The 17,793-nt window shown below is 47.1% G+C and overlaps 1 protein-coding gene across 11 annotated transcripts in view; it reads left to right on the plus strand.

Moving 5' to 3' along the window:
* The window catches only part of WDR27 (WD repeat domain 27), a 196,515-nt gene extending 188,704 nt beyond the window's left edge, over window positions 1-7,811 (plus strand). For 5 of the 11 annotated variants that reach the window (XM_079146192.1, XM_079146189.1, XM_079146195.1 and 2 more), the window contains one exon: window positions 7,462-7,810. In XM_079146192.1, the coding sequence (XP_079002318.1) occupies window positions 7,462-7,723 (262 nt within the window). In that variant the 3' untranslated portion in view covers window positions 7,724-7,810. Of the gene's footprint in view, window positions 1-7,461 lie in introns of all 11 variants that reach the window. The other 6 variants (XM_079146199.1, XM_079146196.1, XM_079146200.1 and 3 more) reach the window with 3 other exon arrangements.
* Window positions 7,812-17,793: the final 9,982 nt, after the last annotated feature.

Below are 17,793 nucleotides of genomic sequence, written 5' to 3' on the forward strand. Positions count from 1 at the left end.
CATGTCAAGGATTTCTGTTTGTTTTTTTTTTCAATATCTCTAACTCTTTATTGAAATGATCTTTTGCTTCCTGCATTTGCTCTTTTAATTGTCGATTGGTGCGATCATTCAATGCCTGCATTTGCTCTTTCATCTCATCATTTGCTTCTCTGATCATTTTAATTATGTACATTCTGAACTCCTTTTCTGTCCTTTCTTCTGCCATGTTGTCATTGGGTTTTATTGATGTAACATCTAGATTTGTTTGCAGCATTTTCTTTCCTTGTTTTCTCACATTGTTCAGGTATCAGTGGACCGCTGAGATATTGCAGATTTCCTCTATTGACTTGCATTGTCCCTGAAGATTTCTATATATATATCCCCCCTTAGCCTTCAGTAGGCTGAAGTCTTGGAGGAAGTTGATAATGCGGTGCTCCACAAGGAAGCTGCCTCTCTAGGAGTGGTGGCCTTCAGGTGGGGTATAATCCCTGCTAGTGGGCAGAGGTGCCTCCACTTGTTGACCAATGGTCATCCAAAGGGGAACTAGGCTGCGGGCCGAGGCAAGGCCTTTTTGGGACTGAGTCTCTGGTTTTACCATCCTTGTGGGGAAACCTCACCCGGCAGGAAGACTCATGCAGTGGGGAGGTCTCACTGGTCAGTTCCCCTCAATTTACAGCTACCACCTGGGCTGGGCTGCCTTCCTCTGCAAAGTTCCCAGGGGCCTGGCCCTACCTCCTGGGCCTGGGATCCTCACCCTTCGCAGATGAATCTCCTTAGGCTGCCCCTCCTCTGAGAATCTGCCCGCAGTCCTGGAACCTTCGCTCCGCCCTAAGCGTGTCTCTGTGTGGCTCTTCCACCAAGAAGCCTCCTAGATCCTGGGACCCTGCTCTGCACCTAATCACCTGGCTATGCGGCCCCTCCTCTGAGCAGCCACCTGGGGCCCCGTACAATCGCTCTGAGTCCCAGAGACCTGCCACACGCCTCTTCCTGCAGACAGCCGCCCAGTATTCCGGTGCGGTCACTAGGAGTCCAAGCAACTCACTGTGTGCCTCCTCCTCCCACCAACCACCCGTAGCCCTGGGCAATCAATCACTCCGAGTCGAAGTGACCCTCCCCGTTCCTCCTCCTTCTCCAGATAACCCCCCGGGTGTTCAGGAGTGGTCGCTCTGAGTGGCTCTGAATCCACGTGACCCGCTGCACGGGTCCTCTGGGCAACCGCCCTGAGCTCTGGTGCGGCCACTCGAGACCAAGTGACCCACTGCGCTTCCCCTCCAGGCAGCCCCCCCGTGTTCAGGAGCTGTCACTTTAAGTCCAAACAACTCACCACTCATCTCCTCCTCTGAGCAGCCGCCTGGAGCGCTAATGCAGTCACTGCGAGTCCAAAGGACCCGCCGCGCTCCTCCTCCTCCTCCTCCTACTCCTCCGGGCAGGCCCCGGTGTTCAGAAGTGGTCTGAGTCCAAACAGCTCGCCACGCAGCCCCTCCTCTGGCAACCGCCTGTAGCTCTGGTATAGTCACTCCGAATCCAAGCGGCCATGCTCCTCCTCCTCCTCCTCCTCAGGGCAGGCCCCGGTGTTCTGAGTCCACACAGCTCTCCTCGCCACTCCTCCCCTGGGCAGCCGCCGGAGCCCCAGTGGTTGCTCCGAGTCCCAGTGCTGTGCTGAGTGGCCTCCTCTTCGACGCTCCCAGTTGTCCAAGTTCACTGCTCCAGCAGGGGGAGGGGCGTCTCGCCGGCAGCTCTACTTCACAAAGTTCCCTGCGTTCCGGGACTACTGTCCCATCCGGGACGCCTCCCCAACAGGAGAGAGTCACCTGGCTGCTTTGAGTTGGTCCCAAGTGTCTCAATATCTCCTCTTTTGAATCCTGAGTCCTGGAGCAACATGAAATGGAGCCACCCTCTAGGCCGCCATCTTGAAAACCTGTTTCTTTCTTAAATGTCATTTTACAAAGTTTGCATATATTGTTTCCTGAGTCCAAATGAACTTTAGTTACTATAATATAACATTACATTTAAAGCATGAATCAAAGAAAGGCTGAGAGAACTTTTAACTTTTTCTTTTGTGTGGAAAAGTGGTAAAATGCTTTCATGTTTCATGATAGTAACCTTTCAGTAGATTAGATTCTTACTATCTTTTAGAAATACATTTATATTTTATCCCAGTGTAGAAAGTAACATGAGACTTAGTTTCAGTTACAGAACATTAAATAATATGAATAAATCCCAATTAAATTTGTTATTCTTCTAAGTTTGAAATCACCATTCCAAACAACTTTAAACAGCATCTTGGTAAAAATGTTCTTTTATATTTTCTGCTTTAAAGACTTGTATACCTGGAAGTTATGAACACATTCAATATATAAAGAAGAGTAATAGTGCCACAATTACATTTATGTTTTTATATTAACCAAATTTAACTTTTAGAGGAGAATTTAGACTCTGTAGTATAGTGTAATACTTGAAACAGTTATTATTTAGAGTTGTGTAAAGCCCTAATGTCTTCAAAACTGGTTACTGTACAGAATAAAATTTAACAGACATAATGCTAAGAGTAAATTAATGTTTGAAGGCATTCTTGTCAGTTTAACATATAGATTAAACCTTGGTTTTATATCAGTACATTAGTATTTGACCTTAGGGAAAAAGTTTAAAATGATTTAACTGATGGTTTCACATACATATAACCATTCTTAGTTACACATAAACTGGTTGAAAGTTGCCCTTTACTTACATAGACCCTCATGTTGTTCATTTTATCACTTACAGACTATCTTACCCAGAAACATTTTTCCCTTCTATTAAATATATATTTTATATTTAGAACCTTCAAATTTCTTTAGCTGTTGACCCCCTTTCTAAATTTATGTTCTGAAAAGACCCTTATGAAATTTCTGAATTTGGACATATTATTCTATTTTAATAAGAGGAAATGCTTTATGTTATAGTACTCTAATTAAAAACATAGTTGAAATTTTTAGACCCTTTGTGCATAGAATTATATCACTTTGTTTACCAATTTATGAAAATACAGTGTTCAAGTATATCATCCCATGGAATTCAAGAAGTTAGGAGTACTCGATGTTATATTAACCCTTAGCATTTTGACTTTATAAATTAATTAGATGTCTCTAACAAACATAGTCATGTTAAATCCGATTACATGTTAAATCCAATCTGCTTATTTTTCCTGTAAAAACCAAGATATAAGACAAGTGCATTGAACAGTATTTGTCATCTCTTCCTTGTTGAAGAAAAGTCCTAGAAACAATGAATATTAGACATTTTATAATAAACATTGTATTACTTTGACCACCCAGAGAAACTTGTGAGTTAGTAATTTTTAAAAGACATCTTTACCTTTATTTGAAGCTTTTAAATCACATGAGTTAAAGGTATTTGGATGCATATTTTTGAATTTTGATTCATGAGTGCTCATTATCTATATGCCAATTTTGATATCATGTACATGACATGTGGATGCATGCACATATATAGGTAGAAAACATGATATACATATAACACGAAAGCAAAGGGTTTGTAGCTTTTTGTAGATGAATCTCCATTGCAATGTTACAGATGTTTAAAAAACTCCACAGTGAATAAAATAGGACTGATAAGAAAAACATTAACCTAGGTATGTAGGATCAAAATCATGAGCTCCAAAAATATGGAATTTAAGAGAAAACAAGAGTCCTAGGAAAAAAAATGGCACAGCTGTTGATTATTTAAGTAAAGCAGTATGAGAGAGAGAGAGGTTCTTAAAACTTTTCTGCATTGCAGCCCAGGAGTTAAAATGGACAGTTTTTTACCTTTTGTCTTGGCTTGGTCCCCCATTGGGCCAGCTGTTTTTCACAGTTTGCATTCCAATGCACTTTGGCGTGACCTGGGCCGGGAAATTGCTGCCCAGGACTTGTTACACCCCCCACCCCCTGGTTGGTAATTAGGCCAGGTTAGGATGCAGACAAGTCCAACACATCATCATACTCCTTACTGGGACATGCCATTGGCTGCTGGGTCTGTCAGGGTTAAGGGAGGATGTTTACCAGTTAGTTGTGCCATAAAAGCTCTTCAGAAGGGGAACTTTTGCCTGCTGCTTGGCCTCTCACCACCCCTGTAACCTAGGGTTCCTTGGAGCTATTAGGGGACTTGGGAAGCTGGCTGCACCAAGGAGAGGGGTGTTTTTCCCTGGGGACAGTCCACCTTCCAGTGTCCCCAGTGCCCACATTTGGGACACAGCTTGGTGGGGGGCCTTGGATTCCAACAAGTTCTTACTCAGTGTCCAGTTTGCCCACATTGGAAGCAGGACGCTTCTTTCCTTCCTTCCTTCCTCCCTTTTTAAGTATTTCCCTGACTTTGGAATCAGGATAATGCTGGTCTCATACAATCAGTGAGGAAGTATTTCTTGTTTAGTTTCTTGCACAAGTTTGAGAAGGATTCGGATTAGTTCTTTAAATGTTTGATAGGATTCAGCAGTGAAGTAATCAGGTCCAGGGATTTTCTTTGTTAAAAGATTTTTGATTACAGATTCAATCTTACTAGTTATAGGTATATTAACATTGTGTTCATTGCTTTTGGTCTTGGTAGGTTTATGTTTCTGAGAAATTGTCTCCAATAAGTTGGTGTAAAATTTTCCATGTTAATTTTTTTCCCACCATGTAAGTATTTATCAATTGCCTGTAAAATCAGCAAAGTATGTTCAGTAAGTACAAGTTTGGCATATATTGTATATAATCACACATTTGAGCCACACACAGTTGTTTATGTCACTTTATAATCATGCTAATAATTATCAAACATCTGCATTATTCAGTAAACCATCATCATTTTATTTCTGTTCTATCAGGGTCCTGTCACTCACTTTTACATCTGATTGTAAATAATTTGAATCTTTTTTATTTTTCTTAGCTAACTTAAAGATTTGTCACTTTTGTTGATCTTTTCAAAGAACCAACTTTTGGTCTCATTGATTTTTTCCTATTGTTTTTGTGTTTTCATTTTATTTATCTTTACTTGAATCTTTAAAAATTTCCTTCTCCCTGATGGCCCTGGGTTTTAGTTTGCTCTTACTTTCTTGTTCCTAAGCTGTGGAGTTGGTTTGGATTTGGCCTTCAGATGAGCATCTGTAGCTGTGTACCTCCCTCTGCCCTGCTTCACATGTGGCCTGTGTTGTGTCATGTGGTCTCACTGTTCTCTCATTTCTTCTTTGATGCATTGGTTGCACAAGAATACCACATTTGATTTCCACAATTCTGTGAATTTTCAAGTTTTACTTTTATTATTGACTTCCTTACTTTATCCTATGAGGTCAGAAAATTTACTTCTTAAGATTTTTATCTTCTTTTCTTTTCTTTCTTTCTTTTGTACTGGGAATTGAACCCATGGTCTTGTGCTTGAGAGGCAAGCACTCTACCAACTGAGCTATATCCCCAGCCCCTCTATCTTTTTTCAAAATATCGAAGCCTTATTTGCAGCTGAATATATACTCTATCCTGGAAAATGTCCTGTGTGCAGCTGAGAAGAATGTGCTTGCAGCTCTTGTTTGGTAGAGTGCTCTGCACATGCCTTTGGATCCAGCCAGTTACTCTGTCAAGTAACTTCCCTTCCCACTCCCCAGTATCTCTTTGGTTGTCCATTCATCATTGAGAGGATGGTATCAAAATTTCCAACACTTATTTCAATACTATGTCTTCTTTTAATTCTGTCAGTTTCTCCTTGATATATTTTGATAGTCTATTAGATGAGTGAATGTTTATAGCTCATATATCTTCTTGCTTCATTGAAATTTTTAAACATACAATGTACTTTTTTGTTTGTAGTAAGCTTTTGATTTAAAGTCTGTTTCTTCTGATATGATATACTTGCTCTCTTTTGATTATTATTTGCGTGGAATATCTACTTTCAATTCTTTCAGTTTCAACTTACATGTGTCTTTGGATCTAAAATGCATTTCTTGTAGACGGCATGTAGTGGGATCATGAGCGTTTCTAATCCATTTTGCCAATCTCTGACTTCTTTGGAGAGTTTAATACACTTACATTTAAAGTAATCATAGATAAGGAAGGCCCTATTTCTGTTTGGTTATGATGTGTCTCAGTGTGGATCGCTCTGTTCCTCTTATGTGGAGCTCTTTGAGCTTCTGGAATGTTTACATTCATGTCTTTCATCAAGTTTGGGGGTTTCAGCTTTTTTTAAATATCCTGTCTGCTTCTTTTTCTCTCTTCTCCTTCTGAGACTCTTTCCTTTATGTCCTTCAGACCTGACTTCTCTTGCCTTATCTTCAGGTTTGCTGACTTTCTTTTGCTCCTCAAATCTGTCTTTGTCTCCTTAAAGATCATTTTATTTTGGCTATTATGGTTCCTCAGCTTTAGGGTTTCTACTTGTATTCATGTTTGTGCTCTATCTTTGTTGCTATTTCAATTTCATTAATACATCATTTAAAAACATTATCCACATTTTCCTTTAATTCTTTAAGCATCTTTAAAGTAGTTGTGTTCAAGGCGTAATGTTGTAAATCCATCATTGGGTCTTTTTCAGGAGCGGTTTCTGTTTATTTTTTTCCTTATAATGGGCTATATTTTCCTGCTTCTTCGTATGCACTATGGTTTTTGTTGAAAACTGGACTTTTTAATGTACTAATATGTTAACTCTGGAAATCAAGTTCTCCCCTGCCGAAGGGTTTGATCTTTGCTGCTGATTTGTCTGCTCTGCCATCGTGACCTGCCTCTGTGCCCAGCAGGACCCTAAGATGCAAGCCTGTAGTCTTCCCAGGTCCTTTCTGAGTCTTCAGCGAACGTAGGCAGATTCTAATTCCTCTGATCATGTAGTTGCTTTTCAATGTCATACTCTTCAGCATGTAGCTTCTGAAGGGGACGATCAAAAAAATGAGCTGATTCAAAAACACCTGCTCTGACTCTCCTGGAGGCTCCCATTCCCAGAGGGAGGGCTCACGTGATGTGGGGGCCCAACGGCAGTCGCTGCCTCTGCCATCTGAAACAGAACAGGGCGCCTTCACCTGCCAGCTCTGTGCAGGTTGCTCCTGAAACGTGTGACGTGGGGCCGGGGTAGGGAAGACCAGACCAGAAGTTGACAAAAATCAACTGGAGTTTGCAGCCCAAGCCTCCCCTGGAAGTTGCCCGCTTCAGCAGACTGCATCAGATGGTTCTTTCAGAGTGGTCCAGGTGGAAGCCTGGGGGCTGTGCCGCCTGCCCTCCGTCTTCCCTCTCCTCTCTTTGCCTCTTGTCATTGGTTGACATTCAGCTATTACAAAGTGCATGTTACGACTCCCCTTTAACACAGAGGGTTAGCTCCAGCAGGCCTCAGCCACATGAGGCAGCCTGCAATATTGCTGGACTGGTCAAGGCAGGGGTGGCACCTGTGCACTTGTTTTTAGCAGGTTGTGATCTGTGGTCCAAGGAAATGTGGGTTGTGGGCTCTCTCTTCTTACAGGGCACCCGTTAATGAAGGGGAACTTGTGTTCCTTCACAGCTCGCCACAGCCACCGTGGATGGGAAACTGCAGCTCTTCGTGGCTGAGTGATTGCTGCTGGGCAGTGCCTGGACGTGCGACCAGAGCGGGCAACCAGCACACATCCCTCTGGGCTGGGGCAGGGAGGTTTCTGTTGTTAGATTTCCCCCTCACACAGGCCTTCTGCCCTGGGTGCTGCACTCAGTTTGGTGAGTCTCCTTGCTCCTTGGGCCCTCATCAGAAAATGGAAATAGCACCCATTACTTCTGCACAGAGCCGGTGAAGTTAAAGCAGAACACTCTCCAATAAAGGGTTGCCTGGTACTTGTTTCATGACTGGACATTGGAGGGGGGAGAGAGCTATCTGTCTCTGTCCGTCTCTGTCTATATCTATATGTCTGTGTCTATGTGTCTATATGTTTGTGTCTATGTCTGTGTGTATATGTCTGTGTCTGTGTCTATGTCTGTGTCTATGTGTCTATATCTGTGTCTATATGTCTGTGTCTATGTGTCTATATCTGTGTCTATATCTATATGTCTGTGTCTATGTTTATGTCTGTCTATGTGTCTGTGTCTGTGTCTGTGTCTATGTCTATGTCTGTGTCTGTGTCTATGTCTGTGTCTGTGTCTGTGTCTATGTCTGTGTCTGTGTCTAGGTCTGTGTCTGTGTCTATGTCTGTGTCTGTGTCTGTGTCTGTGTCTATGTGTCTGTGTCTATGTCTGTGTCTATGTCTATGTCTGTGTCTGTGTCTGTGTCTATGTCTGTGTCTGTGTCTATGTCTGTGTCTGTGTCTATGTCTGTGTCTATGTCTATGTCTGTGTCTGTGTCTGTGTCTATGTGTCTGTGTCTATGTCTGTGTCTGTGTCTGTGTCTGTGTCTATGTGTCTGTGTCTATGTCTGTGTCTATGTCTATGTCTGTGTCTGTGTCTGTGTCTATGTGTCTGTGTCTATGTCTGTGTCTGTGTCTGTGTCTGTGTCTATGTGTCTGTGTCTGTGTCTATGTCTATGTCTATGTCTGTGTCTGTGTCTATGTGTCTGTGTCTGTGTCTATGTCTATGTCTGTGTCTATGTCTGTGTCTATGTCTATGTCTGTGTCTGTGTCTGTGTCTATGTGTCTGTGTCTATGTCTGTGTCTGTGTCTGTGTCTGTGTCTATGTGTCTGTGTCTATGTCTGTGTCTATGTCTATGTCTGTGTCTGTGTCTGTGTCTATGTGTCTGTGTCTGTGTCTATGTCTATGTCTGTGTCTGTGTCTGTGTCTGTGTCTATGTGTCTGTGTCTATGTCTGTGTCTGTGTCTGTGTCTGTGTCTATGTGTCTGTGTCTATGTCTGTGTCTATGTCTATGTCTGTGTCTGTGTCTGTGTCTATGTGTCTGTGTCTGTGTCTATGTCTATGTCTATGTCTGTGTCTGTGTCTATGTGTCTGTGTCTGTGTCTATGTCTATGTCTGTGTCTGTGTCTGTGTCTATGTCTGTGTCTGTGTCTGTGTCTGTGTCTATGTGTCTGTGTCTATGTCTGTGTCTATGTCTATGTCTGTGTCTGTGTCTGTGTCTATGTGTCTGTGTCTATGTCTGTGTCTGTGTCTGTGTCTGTGTCTATGTGTCTGTGTCTATGTCTGTGTCTATGTCTATGTCTGTGTCTGTGTCTGTGTCTATGTGTCTGTGTCTATGTCTGTGTCTATGTGTCTGTGTCTATGTCTGTGTCTGTGTCTGTGTCTGTGTCTATGTGTCTGTGTCTATGTCTGTGTCTATGTGTCTGTGTCTGTGTCTATGTCTATGTCTGTGTCTATGTCTGTGTCTATGTCTATGTCTGTGTCTGTGTCTGTGTCTGTGTCTATGTGTCTGTGTCTGTGTCTGTGTCTATGTGTCTATGTCTATGTCTGTGTCTATGTCTGTGTCTATGTCTATGTCTGTGTCTGTGTCTGTGTCTATGTGTCTGTGTCTATGTCTGTGTCTATGTGTCTGTGTCTGTGTCTATGTCTATGTCTGTGTCTATGTCTGTGTCTATGTCTATGTCTGTGTCTGTGTCTGTGTCTGTGTCTATGTGTCTGTGTCTGTGTCTGTGTCTATGTGTCTGTGTCTGTGTCTATGTCTATGTCTGTGTCTATGTCTGTGTCTATGTCTATGTCTGTGTCTGTGTCTGTGTCTATGTGTCTGTGTCTATGTCTGTGTCTATGTCTATGTCTATGTCTGTGTCTGTGTCTATGTGTCTGTGTCTGTGTCTATGTCTATGTCTGTGTCTATGTCTGTGTCTATGTCTATGTCTGTGTCTGTGTCTGTGTCTATGTGTCTGTGTCTATGTCTATGTCTGTGTCTATGTCTGTGTCTATGTCTATGTCTGTGTCTGTGTCTGTGTCTATGTGTCTGTGTCTATGTCTGTGTCTGTGTCTATGTGTCTGTGTCTATGTCTATGTCTGTGTCTGTGTCTGTGTCTATGTGTCTGTGTCTATGTCTATGTCTGTGTCTATGTCTATGTCTATGTCTATGTCTATGTCTATGTCTGTGTCTGTGTCTGTGTCTAGGTCTGTGTCTGTGTCTATGTCTGTGTCTGTGTCTATGTGTCTGTGTCTGTGTCTATGTCTATGTCTGTGTCTGTGTCTGTGTCTAGGTCTGTGTCTATGTCTATGTCTGTGTCTGTGTCTATGTCTGTGTCTGTGTCTGTGTCTGTGTCTGTGTCTGTGTCTATGTCTGTGTCTGTGTCTGTGTCTGTGTCTATGTGTCTGTGTCTATGTCTGTGTCTGTGTCTGTGTCTGTGTCTGTGTCTGTGTCTATGTCTGTGTCTATGTGTCTGTGTCTGTGTCTGTGTCTGTGTCTATGTGTCTGTGTCTATGTCTGTGTCTGTGTCTGTGTCTAGGTCTGTGTCTGTGTCTATGTCTGTGTCTGTGTCTGTGTCTGTGTCTGTGTCTATGTGTCTGTGTCTATGTCTGTGTCTGTGTCTATGTGTCTGTGTCTATGTCTGTGTCTGTGTCTGTGTCTGTGTCTGTGTCTGTGTCTATGTCTGTGTCTGTGTCTAGGTCTGTGTCTGTGTCTATGTCTGTGTCTGTGTCTGTGTCTGTGTCTGTGTCTGTGTCTATGTCTGTGTCTGTGTCTGTGTCTGTGTCTGTGTCTGTGTCTGTGTCTGTGTCTGTGTCTATGTGTCTGTGTCTATGTCTGTGTCTGTGTCTGTGTCTATGTCTGTGTCTGTGTCTATGTCTGTGTCTGTGTCTGTGTCTATGTCTGTGTCTGTGTCTGTGTCTGTGTCTGTGTCTATGTCTGTGTCTGTGTCTATGTCTATGTCTGTGTCTGTGTCTATATCTATGTCTGTGTCTGTGTCTAGGTCTGTGTCTGTGTCTATGTCTGTGTCTGTGTCTGTGTCTGTGTCTGTGTCTGTGTCTATGTCTGTGTCTGTGTCTATGTCTATGTCTGTGTCTGTGTCTAGGTCTGTGTCTGTGTCTATGTCTGTGTCTGTGTCTGTGTCTGTGTCTGTGTCTGTGTCTATGTGTCTGTGTCTATGTCTGTGTCTGTGTCTGTGTCTGTGTCTGTGTCTGTGTCTATGTCTGTGTCTGTGTCTGTGTCTGTGTCTATGTGTCTGTGTCTATGTCTGTGTCTGTGTCTGTGTCTGTGTCTGTGTCTGTGTCTGTGTCTGTGTCTGTGTCTGTGTCTATGTCTGTGTCTGTGTCTATGTCTGGTTCTATATCTATGTCTGTGTCTGTGTCTGTGTCTATGTCTGTGTCTGTGTCTGTGTCTGTGTCTGTGTCTATGTCTGGTTCTATATCTATGTCTGTGTCTGTGTCTATATGTCTGTGTCTGTGTCTGTGTCTGTGTCTGTGTCTGTGTCTATGTCTGGTTCTATATCTATGTCTGTGTCTGTGTCTATATGTCTGTGTCTGTGTCTGTGTCTGTGTCTATGTCTGTGTCTGTGTCTGTGTCTATGTCTATGTCTGTGTCTGTGTCTGTGTCTATGTCTATGTCTGTGTCTGTGTCTGTGTCTATGTCTGTGTCTGTGTCTATGTCTGGTTCTATATCTATGTCTGTGTCTGTGTCTGTGTCTATGTCTGTGTCTGTGTCTATGTCTGTGTCTGTGTCTGTGTCTGTGTCTATGTGTCTGTGTCTATGTCTGTGTCTGTGTCTGTGTCTGTGTCTGTGTCTGTGTCTATGTCTGTGTCTGTGTCTGTGTCTGTGTCTGTGTCTATGTCTGGTTCTATATCTATGTCTGTGTCTGTGTCTATATGTCTGTGTCTGTGTCTGTGTCTGTGTCTATGTCTGTGTCTGTGTCTGTGTCTATGTCTATGTCTGTGTCTGTGTCTGTGTCTATGTCTATGTCTGGTTCTATATCTATGTCTGTGTCTGTGTCTATATGTCTGTGTCTGTGTCTGTGTCTGTGTCTGTGTCTGTGTCTATGTCTATGTCTGTGTCTGTGTCTGTGTCTATGTCTGGTTCTATATCTATGTCTGTGTCTGTGTCTATATGTCTGTGTCTGTGTCTGTGTCTGTGTCTGTGTCTGTGTCTATGTCTGGTTCTATATCTATGTCTGTGTCTGTGTCTATATGTCTGTGTCTAGGTCTGTGTCTGTGTCTGTGTCTGTGTCTGTGTCTGTGTCTATGTCTGTGTCTGTGTCTGTGTCTGTGTCTATGTGTCTGTGTCTATGTCTGTGTCTGTGTCTGTGTCTATACGTCTGTGTCTGTGTCTGTGTCTGTGTCTGTGTCTATGTCTGTGTCTGTGTCTGTGTCTGTGTCTGTGTCTATGTCTGTGTCTGTGTCTGTGTCTGTGTCTGTGTCTATGTCTGGTTCTATATCTATATGTCTGTGTCTGTGTCTATGTCTGTGTCTGTGTCTATGTCTGTGTCTGTGTCTATGTCTGGTTCTATATCTATGTCTGTGTCTGTGTCTGTGTCTATGTCTGTGTCTGTGTCTATGTCTGTGTCTGTGTCTATGTCTGTGTCTGTGTCTATGTCTGGTTCTATATCTATGTCTGTGTCTGTGTCTATATGTCTGTGTCTGTATCTATATGTCTGTGTCTATGTCTGTGTTTATATCTGTATCTATATGTCCATATGTATGTCTGTGTCTGTGTCTATTTCTACGTTTATGTCTGTATTTATGTCTGTGTCTATATCTATATGTGTGTGTCTATGTGTCTATGTCAGTGTCTATATCAATATCTATATGTCTATTTCTATGTCTGTATCTCTATGTCTGTGTCTATACCCGTGCATGTCTACGTCTATGTCTATGTATCTGTCTATGTCTGTCTATATCTATGCATGTCTGTACACATATGTCTGTGTTTATATCTATCTCTGTGTCATCCAGTTATGGAACGAGTAAATGAACAGCCTCTTCTGAGTGTTGATAAGCAGTTGCAGCCAGTCCTCACCAGCTCCAACCTGCTGATTAGTGTGCCCAGGCTGTGCTTGGGGTGCCATGACCTCACCCCACCCCATCATGGCCTTTCCTCCTGTGATGGATGATGGATGCCTTTTCCTGGACAAGTTCCTCAGAGCCATAGCTGTCCTGGGAATCCACTCCGCATGTGTCAGACTCCAGAGATTCCAGAACCACATCCTTGCAGGTTCCTAGAAGAGTTGGGAACTTCCAGACCACTCCTGTTTCCAGGTGACCCCGCAGTGTGACCCCTGCCATAGGAGGGTTCCCAGGGGTAGCCTGGGGATGCCCTGACTTGGCAAGACTTGGTCATCCCCTGCAGCCCTGCTGTCCTCTGCGTGTCCTGGTGTCTCCTGAGAGAGCAGAGTGTGACTTCACCTGCTGAGGTCAGGCACACCTGGTCTTCACTGGAACTGGCCTTCTCCAGCATGACCAAGGACTTCGTTTCTACCTACTTCCCACTGAGTCATCCCCACACTGTCGCCCGAGTACCCTAGCCCTGCGGTGCCTTTGTAGTGAGTGACACAGTTCCAGGGCAAGCCAGCGCAGAACATTGTTTGATGTTTTCAATTTCAGTACGTCCCTTAGTGTCCACTTCTACTTCAGTACGTCCCTTAGCGTCCACTTCTACTTCAGTACGTACCTTAGCGTCCACTTCTACTTCAGTGCATCCTTAGCGTTCACTTATACTTCGTTTGAAGTTGCACTGGGAGGCACATGACTTGGCATTTGTGTTTGTGACTGAGATGTCGGTGGTCTCGGACACATCAGGGCTTGTGAAGCCCTCGCCACCCACCTCAAGACACGCTTGGCTTTCCAGGTGGCCAGCCTAGGCCCATTCCATGTGGTCTCCTTTGCCTGGGCCTTGGGGACCTCAGGCAAGCGAGTCACCATGCTGTCCTTTTGCCCGACGGGCTCAGGGGGCAGTGCCCTGGGTGCGTCCAGAGGCAGCATGCTGCAGGATCTCCTTCCTGTGGTGTGCTGAGCAGCTCCCTACTGTGTGGAAATCCACATCCGCTTGCCCACCACCCACCGAGGCCATGGATGCTGCCCTCCCGTCTGTTGTAAGCGTGGCTGTGGATGCTCTTCCAGGCTCAGGACCTGGAAGTTGTCGCAGAGCCGGCAGTTCTATTCCAGGGTCTCGAGAGGTCTCCATGCTGTTATCCAAAGCGACTCTACGAGTCTTCTTTCCCGCTGACAGCACACGTTTGTGCAGTGCTGCCGCGGCCCTGCACAGCTGGCTCGGACGCCGCAGTTTCCGCACCCACAGCAGGGCAGAGCAGGGCAGCAGCTGCTGGGCGCCCACCCTCCGCCTTGCTGGTGCTGGCTTCCACCAGCCTGAGGTGGCAGGCAGCACTTCTCAGGACCTGTGTGGTCCCGCAGACACCCTGGTTGGGGAGAGTGAGAAGACTGCGTGTTGTGAGGACTTGGCTTCACCTCCTCCCCCTTCGCAGTGACCGGAGTCTGCTGGGCTTTGCGGTCGTCACCCTGGTCCTTATGGGTAGTGAATGCTGTGTCTCAGGGACACAGGGATGGGAGTCCAGTGTCCTTTCTGGCACATCTGCAGGCCACACCAGGGCAAGGGGAGCCAGCCTTCCCAGGGCTCAGGGAAGGGACTCTGCATTCCTGCTCCACTGGGGCAGAGGCAACTGGGGCCAGTGGGAGAGCTTGGCTGGGCACCCCAGCCAGGTGTCTGGGAAGGCGCAGATCGCAACACTGATGGGCCACTCATTTCATGCCCTCCAGCTGCTGCTTCACATCAACCACCTGCAGAAGCAGGGCTAGTGGATGCAGGACAGTGAGGAGGCCCTGGCCAGGAGCTGTCCACCTCATGTCCATGTCATCTCCAAGGTGAGAGCTAACCATGGAGGAGGGGACAAGTCGTGGCTCAGTCTGGCCTTCTTGGTCTCTAAGGGGTGCACTAAGATTCCTTCTGGTGTTTGAATGGCAAAATGATCCATGTTCTGTGACTTAATCATGCTGTGTTTTCCAAGCAACGGTGTGACTGTGGCCCCAGGCCTGGTCACAGAGCGGGTGGTCTCACCCTTCTGGAATAAGCATTTGCTGTTCATTTTTGACATTCTGTTTAAAGGTTTCATGCAGAATTAGAGAATTAGGGGCTCATTTTCTCCTTAGAGGACCCCAGGCCTGGGGAAGAGGATGCCTAGTGTGTTCTGTGGTAGGGGCCTGTCTTAGCTGTGCCTGTGACTGGCAGCAGGTGAGAGCCAGGTCAGGTGTCGACAGGCACAGCTCCAGGTCCTGGGCACGGCCAGCATGTGCCAGCAGCTGTGGTGTAGATGGGACCACTTGAAATGGCCCACCTTCAGCTGTGTTTGACCCCAGGAGGGGCAGTGTCGCAGGGTCCATCTGAATGTGTTCTTCCCAACGGACCTCAGACCCTGCCTCCTCCGCTCCCTCCTCTCTCCCTCTTTTCTTTTCCTTTCTTCTTCCTGACAAAAGCCTCCTTGGTGCTGGCGTAGCCTGACTCTGTTGGGAACAGCGTACCTCAGGTGTGTTGTGGGTACTCCCCAGCTTGCTTCGGACTGGACCACCCGCTCAGCACCCCAGAGGTGGGTTATGCAGCTGTTCAGCGCACACCGGGGAGCGCAGCCCTGGCTTTATTGCTTGCCAAGGCTTCTCTCAGGGCGCTTACTGACCGTGGTGTCTGCTTCCTGTGGGACACGAGCCCTGGGCTGTGGTCTCAGGCTGGAGAGCAGCGCAGAGCTGTACACTAGTGTGAGATTCCAACTCAGCGTTTAAGAGATGGCCTGATAACACTCAATCACTTCTTTTTTTTTAGCCTAAGATGAAGGCAAAGATCCCAGTACAGACTGGGTGGGTGTGGGCAGGTGGCATGGAGGAGGGGGCACCTGGCCTGGCTGGGAGCAGGACGGTCTGTGTGGACTGAGCTATCGATGAGAACCTGAACTTGTGTGGAAGGTGGCCACTCAGGAGTGTGTTCAGGACAGGTGACAGGAGCAGAGGACACCTCCAGAGAAGTGCAGGCTGCCTGCGCCTGGTCCCAGTGAGCTGCCGCCTAGGTAGCCATGGAACAACCCCATGAGGCCAGGGAGGGAAGAGCCTTCCCAGACTGACTTTGGCCAGCTGAAGCTGGCCATTCGACCTTGACTTTCTGGCGTTGCTTTGGTACAAGTGTGCACTCTTGTCACAAGCATTGCATTCCTCTGGGCTGCCCCAACTTTGCCCACACAAGGGCCCAGGGAGGCCGCCCAGCCCAGCCTGCAGGGACTTCCCGCAGGGAGCCATAGTGCCAGGGCGCTCATCTCTGCTCTCAGCCAACTGCTAACTCAGAAGCCAGATCGGGGTGAGGGGAAGAAGAAAAGACAGGCACGAGAGGAACAGGTGGGGCCCGGTGGGCGGCCAAGTCCCAGTGGAGTTTGGCTCAGCACACTTGTTACGCAGGTTCCATCATCAACAGTTTCTTTGTGTGAATGTCTTAGCAGAGCCAGCTGAGGGACACAGGACTGGCGAGACGCTAGCGTCATCTTGTTTTGCTGAGACTTCTCTGTCCCTGGGAGTTAGTGTCTGAGCTCAGGTCCTGACTGATAGCTGCTGCCTGCCTTTGCACACAGCCTCCCTGGCCCAGTGTCACCATAGCAACTGGGCCACGTCGACCTGCACTTTTGCACGGGTGGTTCCTAGCACAAACGCAGCACGAGAGTCAGAAAGACCACGATTCAATCACTGTTCTCCACTGAGCGGGCTCTGGAGGGGGTCATTCCAGGGCTGGTGCTGAGATGGCTTCTGGGTCAGGAGAGTGAGCGGCAGTTCCTGGGCAGGACTTGACCGACATGGGGCTGCTGTTCCTCTTCCTCTCTGCTCTCTGGCTGCCACTTTTTCTTATAGAATGGTCTGCACAGAGACGTTCAGCGCCCTGTCATGCAGGGGGTGTCGTTCCCGTTTATCACCAGTGCCCCACCAGGAAAGCACTGGCCTCTCCCAAACGCTGGGAACTTTGCTTGCTGGAGAGCCGCGGGATCCAGCTCACACCATCTGCAGTGGGAACGCCATGGCTCAAGGGCACAGCAGGGGTGAGGAGGGGAACCGAGGCCTCCCTGGGAGACAGGCTGTTTCTTGTCTGAAGGAGACGGTGGCGTTTTCTTTCAGAGACCTGGAATGAATCCACATGGCATGTGGTCACGCTGCAGGAACTAGACTGTGTTGAGTTTTGGGTTAACTAAGCTAACTGTCTTGTCTCTGTGAGTGGAGAACAAAAGCCTTCTGTCCTTTGACATCAAGGCGAAAGACTGGTGTTGAGGGAGCAGAAAGACAGCCCACAGCGCAGAGCGCGAGGGCGTCCTTCCTAGGGAGGCCCCCGGAGGCCAGGCCCGAGGAGAAGGCTGCACGCCCCTCCCTGCTGGGAAGACGCAGATTAAAACCACAGGGGCTGCCTCCGCCCTCCCCAGAATGCGATGGTGAGACATTGACTTACCCGAGGTTGCCTGGAGGAGTTCAGCCCCAGCTGGCCCGCCGCCAGGTATGAGTGTAGTCTAGGGGGCTCCGAGCTGAGAAGTGGGACCACCCCCACCAGCGTCTGAGCAGCGCCCCCTGCTCAAAGAGGAGCACCACGTCCTCAGCTGCTCTGGAGGACTGGACGTCCCTGGCAGCTTTGCTCGTCACTGCCAAAACCTGAGCCCGCTTGTGCCTGTCACTGGAGAGCAGGTGACAGTGGCCGGCTCAGGCTGGAACAGTGGGCAGCAAGGGCAGGAGCCCCTGCTGTTGAGAGTGGAGGAACACAGAGCAGGGCTGGCTCAGACAGGTCCAGGGCGGCCTCGAGCAGATGGCGGGTTGCCAGCCTGTGCGCCTGTGGCAAACGGAGCTACCAGCCCCGCGCAGATCCTGAGACCTCGGGAGAGCGCCACGCCATGTGTGCTTCTGGGTGCTGCTGCCTGACGGCTGTCAGCTCATGCTGTGTGGTGAGCAGCAGGCCCCCTGGGCCACCCCAGCACTGCAGAGCTTCTTCCAGGGCATC

Source organism: Sciurus vulgaris (assembly GCF_902686455.1).
Source record: "Sciurus vulgaris genome assembly, chromosome: 7".
NCBI classification, from domain to species: domain Eukaryota; kingdom Metazoa; phylum Chordata; class Mammalia; order Rodentia; family Sciuridae; genus Sciurus; species Sciurus vulgaris.